Below are 18145 nucleotides of genomic sequence, written 5' to 3'. Positions count from 1 at the left end.
TGTCTGCTGCAAACTAATCACTAGAGTCTGTCTCCTTTAAATTTGTCTTTGAAATACTTGTCTTACATTTGTCTCAACTACATCTTATAAGCAGTGGTGACATCAAGTGTGCTTATATGGTACAATTCCAGTATTATAACAGTATGCAGGTGCTTTTTCCAGTTTACGTATGTGTCTGAAACAAAAAATTCCACTTCCTATTTTTGGTACCACATACATCTACAGAGATGATGTTGTCTGCTGTGATCTGTATTAATCTCTGCTCTCTGCTTTGCCTTTCCAGCACTGGCTTGAGCCCAACAAGTCCATCTTCAAGCAAATGAAATGTAAGTGTTGAGAGCTCATGTTTTTCAAACTGCTTTTGCAATACCCAAAGGTTTCTTATGCTTCCATGCAGTAATTTAGAATATGCTTCATTTGTTTCCTGGTGCAAATAGCCCTTCATGTCCTATCTGGACTCCTAAAAATGCCATGCTACCTTCATTTCACTGTCTCACAGTACTCTGCACATCAAGAGCTTTCCCTTACTTCTCAAGGCTGGAGCCAGAGGCCAGCTGATGTGTGTGGGGTGGCAGATGTGGTGGAAAGACCAGTATGTTCTGGCTCTCATTTCCAGTCAGACACAATCTGCCACTGGGAGATGGCAATAAAATATGGAGTGTGGCAATCTGCTTTTTGGTCCTTCTGGTTTGCTTTCTTTTTGCTGCTCCCTCCTTCCTGACAGTGCAGAGCATTGGTTTGAGATCATTGTAGGAGTCCAGCAAACTCAAGTCGTGTGGGTTAAGTGGTGAGCTCCTGCCACAGGCAAGTGGAAAATTACAATCATTATTTAAAAAAGACTCCTCAAAATAGGAATGTATTATTTTAATTATCTTACTGAAATGTTACAGTCTGGCTCATCGTTTCCATGAAATGGGCCAACAATAAAGACCTCTTCAGGAAACAGAACTACTTTGGTACTCAAAAGTTTATATCTAGCAGTGGAAGAAAATGTTTATTTGGCAGTTCTGGAGACTTGATTTAGGTTGCTGGGAGTTGTGTCTTGTTTAATAAAAGCTGTTGTCTATCTATCTACTTAGTTTATGAAATGAAGGAGAATTTTGCTCACATACCCTTTGTACGCAGTTGTTTTCTGTTCTAAGCATAAGTACAAGTGTCTTTTGTGTTAGAGATAATGCATTTGTTTTAAAATGTGATGAGGCTTAAGAGATTGTCTAATATGTAAAACTGGTTAATCGTGGTTGTTGGTTGGATTACATGGAATACTTCAAGAAATTCTTCCATTAATGCAGCAATAGTATATATTGGAATCTGTGCATACATGTGTATATAAGCATGCACGCATGCACCTAGCATATTCAGTGTGAACTGTGAAAACTAGTGTTTAGGTAGCTGGAGTGTTATCCGGTAAAAAATAAGCTCAAGAATGTCAAGCTGAAACTAAGTTGTACTGCTCTGCAATGCTAGTGAAGGAAGAAAAGAGGGACTGTAATAATTATAAATTATCTTTATCTCTTTCTTCCTTCCGATGTGTTATCAGAAGTAGAACAGAGTTTCCTGAAAGTGTCCTCTAATCTGCATTTGTATCACTGCTTTCACCCAACAAAGCGTAAGGACTCATGCTTCTTGTTGCACTTTGCATAGTAACATATTCAGGAACTCTGCCAACAGATGTACAGAAAGTGTTTTGATTTATTCAGAAAAACTCTATCTGCATATAGATGTTGCCTAGATGAGATTGATGCAACTCTATAAATTCCATAGATGTAGTGATGTGATGGTCTCATCAGAGGACTTGTGTGGCTTTTGGGTTAGAATCCAAATCAAAACTCTGAAGACTGAAAAATGAATGCATAGAGAAAAAGCAAAGTAAAATGCAGTTAGTGTGAGGTTATTTATCACGGTGAAAAGGTCTCAACAACAACAGCAAAAGAGAATGAGACGCTAGCAAAGATGTTTTATTATCAGCCTTAGATTTAGGAGACAGAAATAGAATTAACTATGTGATTGGCTTTTCATGAGCAACTTCAATTTAATACTGGTGTAACTTAACTTTATCTTTTGTCACAGATGAAGGTCTTTAGTTGCTACAAGAACCCTTTAAGGAAACAAGATAAGGAGATACATATATATTTTATATACCTGTATAGAATCCATGTAGATGAGGCATAAATATATCTTTTGCTCCCACATCTTTCAAGGACGTTTTTGTAAGCATTTCACATAACAAACCTCTTGATTTATTTTTCTAAACATATGCTATATTAATGTAGAACATTAAACAATTTCTAAAGGCACACAAGGTTAATTTGTATTTTATCTAAAAATATTCAGTTTACTATGAAAAGTTTTAGACTCAGAAGAAGAAATAAACAATATTCATCTGAAAAGCATCACAGTCTCAGGTGACACAAGTGAGGACTGAAATTAGTGGCAGGTAGAAAGTGTAAAAACTGAAGCAAGGAAGTGACTGGTTAATAGAACATACCTTCTGTATATATGACTTCTGGGACAAATGGTGGCAGAAAGCTATTCACAGTGACTGTATTAGAAGGAGGTTTCTTTTTCTTTCTTTGCCATTAAGAAATTCAGAAAACAGTGAAATGATGTGTTTTGTAAGAATGGACTTTGTTTCCCTCTGATGAAAGAGTAGGTTGTATTATTACTAATGATTCAAAAAGTTCTAAATTCAGTTGAATGCTCAGATTTACGTAGGATTATGGAGCACTTGCATACATGCAGCAAAATTTGAAAAATGCTACGTGCTTGATCTTAGCTACCATATGTGGGAAACTTAATTTTCCACAGTAACAAGTTTTTCAGTGTATTTATGGATGCAGCTCAGTACTGAGAAATATTCAGAGCAGAAAAGGAATGACTGGGAGTAGTATTCTAATACAAATCGCAGTAGGTATTTCATGGGCCTCAGTAGTACATGAATTGTTCAGGCATATCCCTCTATTTAATCAGATTATATAGAAATCACAATTTGGCAGCTATACATTTCTGTTGATGGGATAGAATGTTGTATGATTGAAGCTCTTAAGTCTGCATACATTCTTGTGTGATGTGCCATCATTTTAATTTCTTTAGCTTTGGCAAAGATTCCTTTTAGTTCATATTTATTAATACTGGGATTCGACAGGAGTAATCTTCCAAAATATTTTATATTTTGTCTTATCACATATTGAACCATATTTAAATATGTCCTGGTGCAACACAAGAAGAATGAAGACATGGCATCTCTTTTGTCTTATGGCATGTACCTTTGTGTTTTCTATCTTCACTGAAATGTTTGTGTCATAACATGATGTGTAAAGTCTAAGCCTGGGCCTCAGCCATATTTACCACTAATTTTGCCCAAGAGGGCAAACTTTAGTCTCTGAGAAATGTCCTGCACCACTGCCAGCTTGTAGATACTGGTTGAAGCCAGTTGGTGGCCAGTGATCAGTAGCTGTGAGCACTATGCTTCCAATAGCGTGTTGAAAAACTCTCTGGAAGGTTGCCTAAGGTAGCTGCATCTTTGTGGTTCTAAAGACATTTTAAAACCAGTTTTTCTGTTCTTTTGCATGTTTTTGTGTACAGTGTTATTCTCGCCCAAATGCTGACAGTAAAGTTCCTCTCCATTTGGCCATCTTACATTTTTTTCCCTTATTTTCTGTCTAGGAATGTCTTGGTGTAAATCCTACTGCTCACATCTGCATTAGTGTTTAAGTAAAGAACAGAGTTTTCCCATGTACTTTCCCTCTCTCTTTTTTCATTAATTGTAAAGGTTATTTTGTATAAAAATATGCAGCAGTCCTGTAACTTTCTTTGTTGGAAATATCCAATGAGTTTTGTTCTTGATGGCAGTAGAACAGAATCAGTTCTGTTGCTCTGATGTACAGGAGTTCAAAATTTACATGTTTTTCTTGCTGCCATGCATCTCAAATAATCTGAGAGACTAATGCAAAAAGGATGTTTGCCTGTGTCAGGCCACTGGAATTTGTTAATTTCCTTAATCTCTAATGCTGTCATATAATGTGAAAGGAGATGGAATGAACCAGGGGAAGAAAGAACCCAGATGCAGAGATGGGTTGTGCAAAACTTTCTAAAGATTCTTAAATCTCAACAAACTCGTCATGAGTTTTCGTGTCTCAGTACAAATCTAAAAAAGTTTAATCGAATATGAGGTTCTTAAATCCATGCACAATGAAATTATGTGATTCTTCAGGCACTAATCTGAATGCTGTATATTCTTTATTTATGATCCTCATGAAGATTATTATAACATGCTTTAAAGCATTATTATAACTGGTTGACAACAGTCCACCTTGCCCTGTGTTGTCCCATAACTAATAGAGTGCAAGGAGGAAGACCCCACAATTTGAGGTTTTTGATAGATCAGGTATCTCTTATGCATAAAGTAAAAACACTCAGTAGTGTTCTGTCTGTCTGAAACATACTCAGCAAGTGGTATGGATAAACAACTCATTCATTTGGTAAGGGAAGAGTTATATGGAAACAACAGTACATGTCTTAGCATTCTTCAGAGATCCTTCTGCAGCATCAGTGAACATGAAGACTTTTGAGTGTAATGTTGTTTTTTGGGTTTTTTTTTGTTTTTTTTATTTTTTTTTTTTAAATGATCACTAACTTCTGGTAGGGTAGTGTAGTAATATCAAGGAGAGATGCAGGATGTTTTCTGCAATGTTGCATTCTCAGGGCTATGAAGATAATTTAAACATCTGCTTTTGGCTTTCAGTATCCATCTGTACTCTATGTTTAATCAAAAAACCGACACTGCCAGTACAGCTCATTACAGAAGCTAGTATTTGTGCTGGATGAAAAGCAGGTTGTTAAAAACGAACAGGAAACTGTCCCAAAAGTGGCAGCTGAGGATCTTCTGTTCTCCCTCTTTGGTTCACACTTCTAAAACTTGATTAAAGTTTTTCACCAGCTTTTCAAAACACTTTTAGATATATTTTTTCTTGTTGTTTCAGACTGTATTTCTATGAAGAAAATCGTGACATGAATGTGTTGTTTTTCTGAGGCTTATCATTCCTTATGATTCAGTGGGCTTTGCTTAAAAATGAATGCATGTGAGAGTCAGTCCTTTACACATTGGTATCTGTGCCAAGACGTGCAGCTCCCATATCCCTCTTTGTTCTGGTCAGGATGTTAGAGGTTTGAGGTTTAGCTAGGAGATCCTTCCTGTTTCATGTACATTGAACAGTTTGTTAAATGCAACTGAAATAAACCATAAAAACATACAATCAGTTATTACAGAATCATAGAACAGTTTGGGTTGGAAGACCATCTAGTTCCAACCCCCCTGCCATGGGCAGGGACACCCTCCACTAGACCACGTTGCCCCAAGCCCCATCCAACCTGGCCTTGAACACTTCCCAGGAATGGGGCATCCACAACCTCTCTGGGCAACCTGTTCCAGTGCCTCAGCACTCTCACAGTGAAGAATTTCTTCCTAATACCTAATCTAAATTGACCCTCCTTTAGCTCAAACCCATTACCCCTTGTCCTGTCACTCCATGCCCTTGTAAACAGTCCCTCTCCAGCTTTCCTGCAGGCCCCTTTCAGGTACTGGAAGGCTGCCATATGGTCTCCCCGGAGCCTTCTCCTCTCCAGGCTGAACAACCCCAACTCTCTCAGCCCGTCCTCATAGGAGAGGTGCTCCAGCCCTCTGATCAGCTTTGTGGCTCTCCTCTGGACTTGCTACAACAGCTCCGATGTCTTTCTTGTACTGGGGGCCCCAGAGCTGGACGCAGTACTCCAGGTGGGGGTCTCACAAGAGCAGAGTAGAGGGGTAGGATCACCTCCTTTGACCTGCTGGTCACACCCCTTTTGATGCAGCCCAGGACATGGTTGGCTTTCTGGGCTGCAAGCGTGCATTGCCAGCTCATGCTGAGCTTTTCATCTATCAACACCCCCAAGTCTTTCTCCTCAGGACTACTCTGTATCCATTCTCCACCCAGCCTGTAGCTGTGCTTGGGATTGAGCTGACCCACATGCAGGACCTTGCGCTTGGCCTTGTTCAACTTCAGGAACTACCAGTTGCCTGGAAACCTTCCATGCTGTATCTGTAGTTCCTTCATGAGGGCCCAGATCTTGACTGGTTTCAGCATTTGCTGTAATTTAAATTGTTTTATTTGTTATTTTGCCTTCATCTCATATGTGCTGTTAGCACATAAACTGGCAAATTAATAGCCCTATTGCAATGGAGTTTGCAGTCAGTACTATTCTCCACGCTAAAGTCCTTTGAAATTATTGTAATTGTGAATCTTTTTTAGTGAGAAAGCAAAGCCTGTGATGCTAGGAAGTTCTGACAAAGCCTTGGGCATTTCACTATACCAGCTGCTCCTTATCTGACAGATAAAGGACCCCTCTGAAAGAAAAGGCTTATAGCTATTATAAAACTGATTATATTCAGGCTAGTTTTGTGTTCAAGAAATGTTCCGCAAATTGAATTCTGGTTTTGAAGGTTTGTTCTTAGTGTTTCCACTTTAATGTGTGAGTAACTGGTAGAAAGTAATTTTGCTTTCAAGGAATTGAGGAATTGTCTGGCTTGACAATCTCATCTATTCAGCTGATACAAATCACTGCCTGTCTTGCTTTCCACTATGAGAATATAGTTAATGAAAGAGTATGAGGTTCTTACGTGTGTTTCTCCAGTGCTGTAAAATATGTAAGACAAAGGCGTTACTAAATGTTTACATATCATCAAATGTGTTTTTGGAGGAACATTGGGCTTATGATCAATTTTGAAATTAAGATGGAGAGGAAAGTGGATAGCTGTGTGTGTGGGGTTCCCTCCTTCCCCTTTCAAGTGTTCATTGTTTGTGGCTGGTTTTCTAACTGGGAAGGAGGAACAGAAAAAGAGGATCCTGTTTCCTTCTGTAATTGCAGGGTACCTTCTTATCTCCAGAGATGAATTGGATGGAGGTGATCATATTCTTTTTAACATTTCAAATTGCTGGTTGGGATTGTGCTATTCTTGCAGGTGTTGCTGAGAAAGGATCTCTGTTTAGCAGGTTGCAGCAGCCTTGTGTTGTGCTGCTTGCGGCACTGCTACGGAGGAATATTGTTACAGAAGCTTAAGTCTAGGAAGAGGTTAGTGAAGTGGGCTACAAACTGCCTTGCCAAATCTCCTGCGTATTCTGTGCATTGCTGTATACTTCTGTCATGGACTGTCTTTCTGCTACAAGGAAAACATTTCCTATTATAACCTTTGCTAGTAACTGTACATGAGCTATTTTTTAGTGCAGTGTATGCCATCCTTTCGTCACTATGAAACTCTTGGCATATGGGACAGCTGTTGCTTTTTTGTGCTTGCCATATACTGCCAGAATGTGGCTCTTCTACTGTAACTCCTATATGTTTTTTTCCTTTCTTTTTATCACAGCCAAAGTTTCAATTGTTTCACTGATATCCAAAAATTTGAGTAAAAGTCTGTACATTTTTAGGGTCTTGCGGTAGGCTTGTAGTAGTGAGGGCCCTGCAGAGCCGTGCACTAGCTGTTCTTACTTCTGCATCCCTGTTTGAAGCACAAACTACTTCTAAATACACCAGGACATTTAAAAGTCCTTTTTTTGCTGAGGAAGAGCTCTTGCTCATTTAGTACATGTTGGCTCTGCTATCACGTTTCCTAAGTGGAACCATATTTTGAAAGTGCAAGTTTTTCTCCCTTGCTTAGTTTTAAGAAAGCTATTGAGAAGAGACAGAACCATTTAAGATGACTTATGTTATCTTTTGCTTTGTCCTGGCAGCATGACTCCTCAGTGCATTTCTGGATGGCTGTTTTTCCTTTCTGGGACATTGAATTCAGTTTACCATCTAGTTTGCCATCATGGGGCAGGGAGGACATAACAACGCCCTCTGTTTTGCAGCCTTTTTGCAGTCACTGTAAGACAATGCTGCAGTCGCATCTAAGATGCCGAAGCCCACAGAAAGCAGTCTGAGTGTTTCTCTTGCTTTCAGAGGACTTGTCCAGATTTGATTAGCTTGAATGTTCAAACCATCCCTAGACAACACTTAAGGCTTGTTTTTCTCTCTCCATTTGCTCTTGTTTGTTTCTGTTATTGTTTCCTTGCTTTCTTTTTTTCTGTGTTTTTCATCTCTCCATCCTTATCTCATCTGACATTCCTCCTTGTGTCTTAAATGAGTAGATATTTGAACAAGTGAAAACAAGTGAAATCAGCAATTTTTGTTGAGGCTGACTGTACTTAAAACAAGTGTAACATGAGGTCTTGAAAGGGGAAAATATTCCTTCATCTTCAAAAGCAGTTGAAACCTCCAAAAGATACCAACCATAAGATGTAATGCATTCTTATTTTCTGTTGCTTTTGTACATCACATGGAACTGGAGGCTGATGGGGTCCATCTGTCAGAGAAGGGGAAGAGTATCTTCAGTCATAGGCTCACCAAGCTGGTGAAGAGGGCTTTAAACTAAAGTTGGCAGGCGAGGGCAACCTCAATCCATCCCGCTTCTACCAGTTTGATGCCAGTGCCAGCAATAGGTGCCCAGAGCTGGAGAAGGATTATAGGTCAGCAGGAGAGCACTTGAAGTGCAGCACAAAGGAATCCGAGCCACTCCAGCCAGTCAGTCAGCTTCATCAGGGGCCCAGCTTCAATGCCTCTATGCAAACACAGGTAGCACTGAGAATAAACAAGAGGAGTTGGAGACATGCACATACCTGCAGGGCTATGATCTGATTGGCATCACGGAGACTTGGTGGGATGGCTTCTATGACTGGAGTTTTAGAATGGAAGGATACAGGCTCTTTAGGAAGGACCGGCAGGGGAGACGAGGAGGGGGCATCACCCTCTATGTCAATGACTAGCTGGAGTGCATGGAGGTCCACGTGGGGATGGATGAGGAGCCAACCAAGAGGATTAAAGGAGCGCTGGGGCAGCGTACATCATAGCAGGGGTCTGCCACAACACCCCCCAGCCAGGAAGACTGAGTGAATGAAGTCCTCTATAGAGATATAGGAGCAGCCTCGTGTTCACAAGCCCAGGTCTTCATGGGGAACTTTGACCACCCCGACACCTGTTGGAGGGACAACACAGCAGGGCATAAGCAATCCAGGAGGCTCCTGGAATGTGTTGATGATAACTTCCCTCTCCAAGTGATATAGGAGCCAACGAGGAGAGGTGCCATGCTGGACTTTGTTTTCACCGTCAGGGATGGGCCGGTGGAGAATGTGAAGCTCAAGGGCAGCCTTGGCTGCAGTGACCATGGAATGGTGCAGTTCAAGATCCTTAGGGCAGCGAGGCGGGCACACAGCAAGCTCAATATCCTGGACTTCAGGAGAGCAGACTTTGGGCTTTTCAGGGATCTGCTTGGTAGAATACCATGGGACAAAGCCCTGGAGGGAAGAGGGGCCCAGGAAAGCTGATTAGTATTCAAGGGTCACCTCCTCCAAGCTCAGGAGCGATGCATCCCCACAAAGAGGAAGTCAGGCAAAAATGCGTGGAGGCCTGCACGGATGAACAAGGAGCTCTTGGACAAATTCAGGTACAAAAAGGAAGCCTACAGAGGGTGGAAGCAAGGGCAGGTAGCCTGGGAGGAATACAGAGAAACTGTCTGAGCAGCCAGGGAGCAGGTCAGGAAAGCCAAAGCCCTGATAGAATTACATCTGGCCAGGGAAGTCAAGGGCAACAAGAAAAGCTTCTATAGGTATGTTAGTGATAAAAGGAAGACTAGGAAAAATGTGGGTCCCCTCTGGAAGGAAACAGGAAACCTGTTTACCTGGGATATCGAGAAGGCTGAGATACTCAATGACTTTTTTGCCTCAGTCTTCATCAGCAAGTGCTCTAACCACACCACCCAGGATACAGAAGGCAAAGGCAGGGACTGGGAGAATGAAGAACCGCCCACTGTAGGAGAAGATCAGGTTCAAGTCCATCTACAGAACCTGAGGGTGCATAAATCCATGGGACCTGATGAGATGTATCTGCAGGTCCTGAGGGAACTGGCAGATGAAGTTGCTAAGCCAATCTCCATTATATTTGAGAAGTCGTGGCAGCCTGGTGAAGTTCCCACTGACTGGAAAAGTGGAAATGTAACCCCCATTTTTAAAAAGGGAAAAAAGGAAGACCTGGGGAACTACAGGCCGGTCAGTCTCACGTCTGAGCCCAGCAAGATCATGGAGCAGATCCTCCTGGAAACTATGCTCAGGCACATGGAAAATAAGGAGGTGATTGGTGACAGCCAACATGACTTTATTAAGGGTAAATCATGCCTGATAAATTTGGTGGCCTTCTACGACAGGGTTCCAGTTTTGGTGAATAAGGGAAGAGCAACTGACAACATCTACCTGGGCTTGTGCAAAGCTTTTGCCACTATCCCGCACGACATCCTTGTCTCTATATTGCAGAGACATGGATTTCATGGGTGGACCACTCAGTGGATAAGAAATTGGCTGGATGGTTGCAATCAAAGAGTAGCAGTCAACGGCTCAGTGTCCAAGTACAAGGTCCTGCACATGTGTTGGGGCAATCCCAAGCAGAAATACAGGCTGGGTGGAGAATGGATTGAGAGCAGCTGAGGAGAAGCACTTTCAGTTGTTGGTTAATGAGAAGCTCAACATGAGCTGCCAGCGTGCGCTTGCAGCCCAGAAAGCCAACTGTATCCTGGGCTGCATCAAAAGAGGTGTGACCAGCAGGTTGAGGGAGGTGATTCTCCCCCTCTATTCTGCTCTTGTGAGACCCCACCTGGAGTACTGGTGGTCCCCAGCACTAGCAACTCATAGATCTGTTGAAGTGAGTCCAGAGGAGGGCCACGAGCCTGATCAGAGCACCTCTCCTGTGAAGACAGGCTGAGAGAGTTGGGGTTGTTCAGCCTGGAGAAGAGAAGGCTCTGGGGAGACCTTATAGCAGCCTTCCAGTACCTGAAGGGGCCTACAGGAAAGATGGAGAGGGACTGTTTATCAGGGAGTGTAGTGACAGGACAAGGGGTAATGGGTTTAAGCTGAAGGAGAGTAGATTTAGATTAGATATTAGGAAGAAACTCTTTACTGCGAGGGTGGTGAGGCGCTGGAACAAGTTTCCGAGAGAGGTTGTGGCAGCCACATCCCTGGAAATGTTCAAGGCCAGGCTGGATGGGGCTTGGGGCAACGTGGTCTAGTGGAGGGTGTCCCTGCCCATGGCAGGGGGGTTGGAACTAGATGATCTTTGAGGTCCCTTCCAACCCAAACCATTCTGTGATTCTGTGACACTCCCAAATAAGCACAATGATCACATGTTCCTATTTTGTTTGAAGCCTCAGCTTTTCCTCTGTTTCTGTCCATCTAAAAATGGCTGTGCTTGTAAAAGTTTTAGTAGAGGACCTTTGCATGGTTTACTGTGCCAAGGCCCTTGCTGCTTGGACAGCAGTTCTGCCTTGGTCCTTGCTCCATCCCCGTGCTCTTTCTTGGTATTACCAGCAGGCCTGCCAGTTACCATGACCTTTGTAATATAGGTAGATTTTATCCCCACACCATTTACCTTTCGAAGACACAGTGTTTTCTTTCTCACGTCAAATTGGAATTTAAAACATGAACATTACTTGACTACAGGCAGCTCTGAGGGCTCTGCCTACCCGTGTGTTGTGCCTGATGTGATATTTTTAAGCCTTCTACTTCTTTTTTATACATCTTTTATCCTAACATGATTATTACAAGATACCTCTGATTAGAATAGTAGTCTTTGATGACTGAAAGATCACTGGCCTAGAATGAGATAATATCTTGAATGTTATCAAAGATACAACAATAGGATATAAAACTGTGTTCATTAATGTAAAACTGAGAGACACTGATTGCAGAATTTAAATAATTTGTTACTGTCATTTTCTTTCCCCCTTTCCCCTCTCCTTTCCCCCCTTTCCCCTCTCCTTTCCCCCCTTTCCCCTCTCCTTTCCCCCCTTTCCCCTCTCCTTTCCCCTCTTTCCTTCCTTTTCCCCCTTTCCTTTTTTCCCTCTTTCCATCTTTTCCCCCTTTCCTTCCTTTCTCCCTTTACTTCCTTTTTTTTTTTCTTTTCTGAGAAGTGGCAGTATTGTACTTAAGGCCTGGTACTCATACTATAGCTCAGGAGCAGGTAATGTAGTCTCATTAAATACTAGAAACAGAAACAGTTCTGTTGTCTCTAGCTTCATTAACCAAATTTAATTAATGGTTTCTTCCATTTTGTAGTCTAGGCCTTATCATTATCAGAAATAACGAATATACATAACATCTTTGTATCTCATTGTGATAAGATGCAATTGCTTCCTGTTTATCAATCACAAAAGAAAAAGAAAAAGAGAAAAAAAAGAAAAAGGAAAAAAGAGCAGCCCAAATATGTTTTGTAGTTCTTGGATTGAGCAATAAGTCTTGTGAGGTGAAAAAAGGTTTATAAATTGATTTGCCTAGGTTAGGTGTATTTTGCACATGCTTTGGCCTTCTTTGTCATATGTTATATTCTTTTCATATGTGTATATAATAATTATTGTTTTTGTTTGAATCCCTGCCTGATGCTTTGGAGCTATCCATCACACAGGCTAGTTTGTAAGACTCTTGGAGGCCACTCTGTGACAGTGATTGAGGCAATGTTCGTTTGCTACTGTTCTCATGCTTTTTCTTTATAATGTTTCAGCTCATCCACCATATACCATGTGCTTTAGAGTGAAATTCTACCCACATGAACCCCTGAAGATTAAAGAAGAGCTCACCAGGTATTTGTTTGTTTGTCTGTGCATTTAATGTACGTCATTAAGAAGTTCAAAATAAGACAGTTTGTTGCATAGGGTAGGGCTCTCACTATTTATGCTAAAATACTAGAGTAGACAGACAATTTCACTACTGATTGCTTTTCTATTTATTGTGATACCCATGGATTTTTAAAAGCAGTTTAAGGGGACTTTTCTATAACATACAGAGAAGTAGTGATTTTGTTGAAGAACTTTCAGAATGAGAAGCAGCGGTCAAATGACTGGGCAAGGATTTTCCTGACGCTTCCCCTGGCAAAGATTGTGGTCTTGAGTAAGTTACTTTTGTGTCTTTGTTTTTCTTTTTTTGTGTGAAATAATCTGTGAAGATTAATTCCGTAATGAACATAACGCTTCCAACAGCAACATGAATAGCCTCACTGAATTTTCTCTTGTGTGTGTCTTTAGGACCACAAACAAGATAGTATTTTTAAAGTACTGATAGACCTCCAGGAAACTGATGTAGAGGTGCAATATATTTGTATTTTTAAAGTACAGCTGCTTGGGAGGTTAAGGAGTCTTGTTGCTTACATTGGAATTTTTCAGCTTATGGTGTGGAAACACAGATGAGCAATGAATCAGTCATACTTAACGAATGAGAGTTTTGTCCTTCCGACTAGCCATTGAGAATATTCTGTTACTCTGGGTATTTTTCAACAAATGTACCTGGGGGAAAAATGTAGGAAAGTAACAGCTCTTTTGACCTCTGCAGCAGCTGTGCAGGACTGTATGTACAACGTACTGCGTTGTTAGTCAGCAGGTCACACTGCTGACTAATAGTTGCGTGTTGCAGAAGCAGGGAGCGCCTGAGCACTTGTTGCCTTGAGTTTTCATTGATGCTTTCCCCAAGCCCTGCAAACTCTTATGCTCACGAGTCATTTCATGAATGGGAGTGATCCCATTATCCCTGGTCTCACTGAAAGTTTCAGGAACAGCTTGCGTTCTGCTGAATGGCAAGTTTATAGTTTGTGCAGAGCAGCTGGAACATGCAGTTCATATTACAGCTGTTTATCTTGGATGAAATAGTGAAACTGTTCAGCTGAGTGAACAGGTTGTAAACCAGGAAGTCAAGGGATTTTCATTATTTGTTAGTGTTTGTCCTTGGATGAACATTCTACTTCTTAGGAGCCACAGTATAAACTTAGTATAGACCTTCCTCATTCAAAAGCCTTAATTAATTGCTTTTTTTTTTCTTGTTTTAACTGCCTGGATACCCTCCCAGGAGAACTTTTATCGAAATGTAAAGCACCTAGAATTAGCTTACTGAAGTGTATTGTGCTGTCAGTATGTTTTAGGCTTTGCCAGAACATTTAAAATTAATTTTTAAAATCAAGCTGCTGTATGAAAAATGTTTTATGGTCTTTTGTTAAAACTAATACCATTAAGACCTTAAGAAGGAGAAACAATTTCTCTTTTCATATGTCCACCTTCTGCACATGACATCTTTTTGTATCTGATCAGCTTTATAGTTTCCCGATGTTGTTATTTGGAAAGCTTTGCTTTGTCTCTGTCCAGGTCTCTTGCACAGTAACAAAGTATAGGAAATGCTCCTGAAATGAGCAAGAGAAATGTAGTCACGTAACTCGCCTCTGAGAATTTGCTTCATCGTCTAAAGCAGAGGGTCAGATTCAAGGTGAAGCTCTAAATTGGCTTGAGTTAAGCATTTTTCTTGAATTGCAATGATTGGTGAAATTCAAGAAAGAAAAGGTCCATTAGAATTTGACAGAGGGCAGTCATGAAACCTTGATAGCTAGCTGGCTTTTTGGTAGGTTTTTTTCGTTTGTTTTAGCTCTGCTCTGTTCACTGGACAATCACATTTGTTGCAGTGTGCGCTTAAGATGATTTGAAAATAAATTAATAATATTATCGTCCTTTGACTTAAAAGCCATCTGTACTTCGTAGCTGTATGTACAGTCATCTGAGTCAGAGTAATAGTGCTTTGTATTTCTGCTACTCTCTGTGCCTAAGCATGTCACAGAGCTGCTCTTTTGCTTCTTCAACTGGGTAGAAATCTGGCGGGTGTCTGTAGTCCCCATTTAGATAATGAAATTAAGATACAGTAAGACTCATCCTGTCACATTGTCATACTACTCTTTGGTTCAGAATATTAATTAACCCTGTCTAAATCCCCCATGTGGATTATTGTCAATGCAGTCTTTGTAAAAGCTTTATAGGAATAAATTTTTAATGAAGTACGTTAGAGACATCAGAGAGATGTACAGATGTTAAAAAGAGCTGTTTTTCCTGCTCTTCTGTGGCAATAACTGATGTAAAAAAAAAAAAAAAAATCATCTATTCAGTACATGAAGCTCTGTGTGTAGAGGGTAAATTGTTTGATTTCTGTGACAATAGTATAGCATGGATAGAAATACTATTCAGGATTTAGACATTACTTGCCAGAAGAAAATTGAGTATTTGTCACCTCAGATTACTACTGCTTCATTTCTGTCCTACCTTTGGTAGGCTGGCCTGAACTGTAATCCTTGAGTTAGTCTGTGGTTTTACAGGTGGAACTATTTTCAGGAAATTAAGATGGAGAATTACCTAGCTGAAGTCATCCCTCTGTCTGTGATATTACAGAAGAAAAACCCCACTGTAAGAGCCTGAAAATGTGTGCATGCCATGTTTTCAGAGGCCAGGAGTGCCTTGGGCAATGGATCAAGCCACGCGCTTGCCTGTCACTGCATTTCGTTCCACTGCTAAGGACGCCTGTGAATATCGTCAGTCACATCGTACTATTCCAGTTGCTTACTTTCATCTTCCCTTGTTTTAATTAACAATCACTTCCATAGCTATGCTTTTGGAATAAAATCAGTGCCTGCTTCTGGATGTTAAGGCACTTTGAGATATTATTGCTAAATAAGGAATTCTGTGGACTCAGGACACAATTTCTGCCTTTCGCTGCAGAAGGAGGTTCTATGTGGTCCTTGATCACTATTTTCTCTAGAGTCAGCTGGTGTTAGGGTTGCAATTCACAAGTTAACTTCAGTGGCCATGCGGGTTGTCACCTCGAGCTCTCTTGTTTCTGTAATAACAGACTATGTGAAACTCGGCTTGTTAACAAAGTCCTAATCTTAATGCACTTCAATGCTTAACCTTCTTAACTCATCTCCTTAGTTTGTGTCAACATGGGTTTAGAAGGTCTGTCCTTATTTTTGGAAATACTGCTTCTTCAGTGGGGCAGTGAGGCCACACATGTTTGAAATGTGTTTAAGAAAGACTAAAGACACACTTTTTAATAGTTAAACTAATCAGACGGGTTTTCCAATGTGTTTTGAAAAGTTGTGATGAGAACGAGGCAAGAATTTAACTTATTTTGCTCAAATGATTGGGCTTTTGAATTTTTTTCAGGTACACTGCAAGCTCAGCGATTGCAACATGGATTGAATATAGATTTTTGAGTAGTCTGTGTAATCTTTTAAACGGAGGGAGGTGCCTCAACCTTAGTATAAGAGTGATGTTGCTCTATGCTGTGGCCATCTCTGAGGGTGTGATTTCTGCTTCATGTGTAGTATGTGGAGGACATCAGGCTCTTCTGTAGCTTTCTGGATCTGATTGTCTAGCCCTTATAGATGATGTGAAGTCAGAACAAAGTACTTCAGTTTCAGAAAATAGCATTTAACTGGCGTCATTGAGCATCCCTAATGAGAGTAATAACTACTAGTTTTTAATTAGGGAATAGCAACATGACAAGCAGGTCTTCACATCTGCCTTGTTCCCTGCCACATACACCTGTAAAACATAATTTCATTTTTTTTTCTTGTTAAATCAGCATCTGCTCTGCAGCCTGTTTTCTGGCTGACACTATACAGGGTTGGGGTAGAGGCCTTGAATATGTACATTTTCAGTATTACTGCTAATTTTGTTTTCTCCTAATTTTTTTTTTTTTCATCTTTTTGGTGCATTCCAGTTGTTTTTCCAGAGAACATGAGAGGCTTGGTGGTAAGAGGGGATTTTCTTTAGCTATGTGCATGTAACCACATGTAGAAAAAAGGATATTCTGGAGTTCACTATGATGGTCAAGATTATTCTGCTGGCATGGCATACAAACACATAAAATTACCATGAAGGAAGTTGTAACTACAGAAATCATTCAATCTGCAGGACACACAGCATCCCACTACACTCGCTGGAAAGCAGAGATACTTTTGCTCTGTGCCTCTCTTCACTATTCTTTGATCACAGGTCAGTGCCCCGGGAGGGTGCACAGCTGGGAAAGCCTGAGATGCTGCGTGTGAACAGAAGGGCAGCAGTCAAGGGAGTGCGAACAGATGGATCCAAAGACCCGTCACACTTGGGCACAGATTTTTACTATGTTATTTCTTTTCAGTGTTCTTGTTTAGGGACTAAATAAATCAGTGTTTGTTCTTTCTTATGTAATAAAGCAGCTCAAGGCCTCATGCCTTCTTATTTCCAAATCCCTACATTATGCTGTGTATGTATAATTAAAATCAGAGAATATAAAATCATTTGAGGTCCCAAAGGAGTGATCTAAAATTCTACAGATAATACTGTATCAGCAGTAATCCATGATTATTGTAGAAAAAACAGACCTAGAAGAGGGCATGGGTGAGTAGCTGGTGGAATTAACCAAAGATGGATTATTTCAACTAACTTTCATCATGCCCTTTTTTTCGTAATCCATATTTCCTAAGCCAAAAAGCAGTTCCTCAATCATTAAGCTGTCAGAAAACAGTGTAATGAGTACTTTGATAAAAACAGATAAAAAATGTTTAACTGGAAGTCATATAAAATGCAAAGACATGGGGTATGTAAACATAGCAAATTCAAGAGCCCTGAGTGAGCTAGCTTGGGTGAGGAAGAACAATACAGCTATATGCATGCCATGCTTGACTAGTCCTGTCTCAAACAGCTGTACTTGGTATGGCCTTGTGCTGGAAGATCCTGATGTTTTTCCCTCCAGAAGTGGGCAGCCAGTTGAGGCCGGTAGTGCTCCAGCTGGTTATTAGTATTTGAATATCAAACCATTTATTTGCAAGTCGAAAAGTCTTGCAATATATTCATCCTTCCACAGGTGAGCCAATATGAGGTGGGCCTGTGCTGCTGAAGCCTGTTCCAGGCGTGATTTAGGAATACTTCTGCCTCTCTGGGTAACCTGTCCTGCTTTTCTTGAGATATGCAGTGGTAGCTGTGTTTTGATGCCTCCGCAAGTCCACTTGTCTCTTTTGGCTTTCTCAAGGCCATATTGGCAATTGGCAAGTGAGTTTATTGTTCTAATAGTGTTGGGCTCACTATTTGAGTCGATTGAATAGCATAGGTCTGAAAAATGAATGAGAGTTGTTAGTAAGAGCATTTAGTGCTAGCAGGCTTGCAGATAGCATTCAGTGCAGGGTAAAAAAAAATACCCAGGAGAGTCCTGGATTTTTTTGATGGAGCTTGTGCTTGTGGGAGAAGGAGACC

At 40.8% G+C, this 18145-nt stretch overlaps 1 protein-coding gene across 1 annotated transcript in view; it reads left to right on the top strand.

Moving 5' to 3' along the window:
• FRMD3 (FERM domain containing 3) overlaps window positions 1-18145 on the top strand; it is a 146072-nt gene that overhangs the window by 75554 nt on the left and 52373 nt on the right. The window contains exons 3-4 of the mRNA XM_054810791.1: window positions 284-326; window positions 12613-12691. Of these exons, the coding sequence (XP_054666766.1) occupies window positions 284-326; window positions 12613-12691 (122 nt within the window). The remainder of the gene's footprint in view (window positions 1-283; window positions 327-12612; window positions 12692-18145) is intronic.

Source organism: Grus americana, chromosome Z, assembly GCF_028858705.1.
Source record: "Grus americana isolate bGruAme1 chromosome Z, bGruAme1.mat, whole genome shotgun sequence".
Lineage (NCBI taxonomy): Eukaryota > Metazoa > Chordata > Aves > Gruiformes > Gruidae > Grus > Grus americana.
The sequence above is the reverse complement of the archived record's forward strand: the minus strand, read 5'-3'. Positions and strand labels throughout refer to the sequence as shown.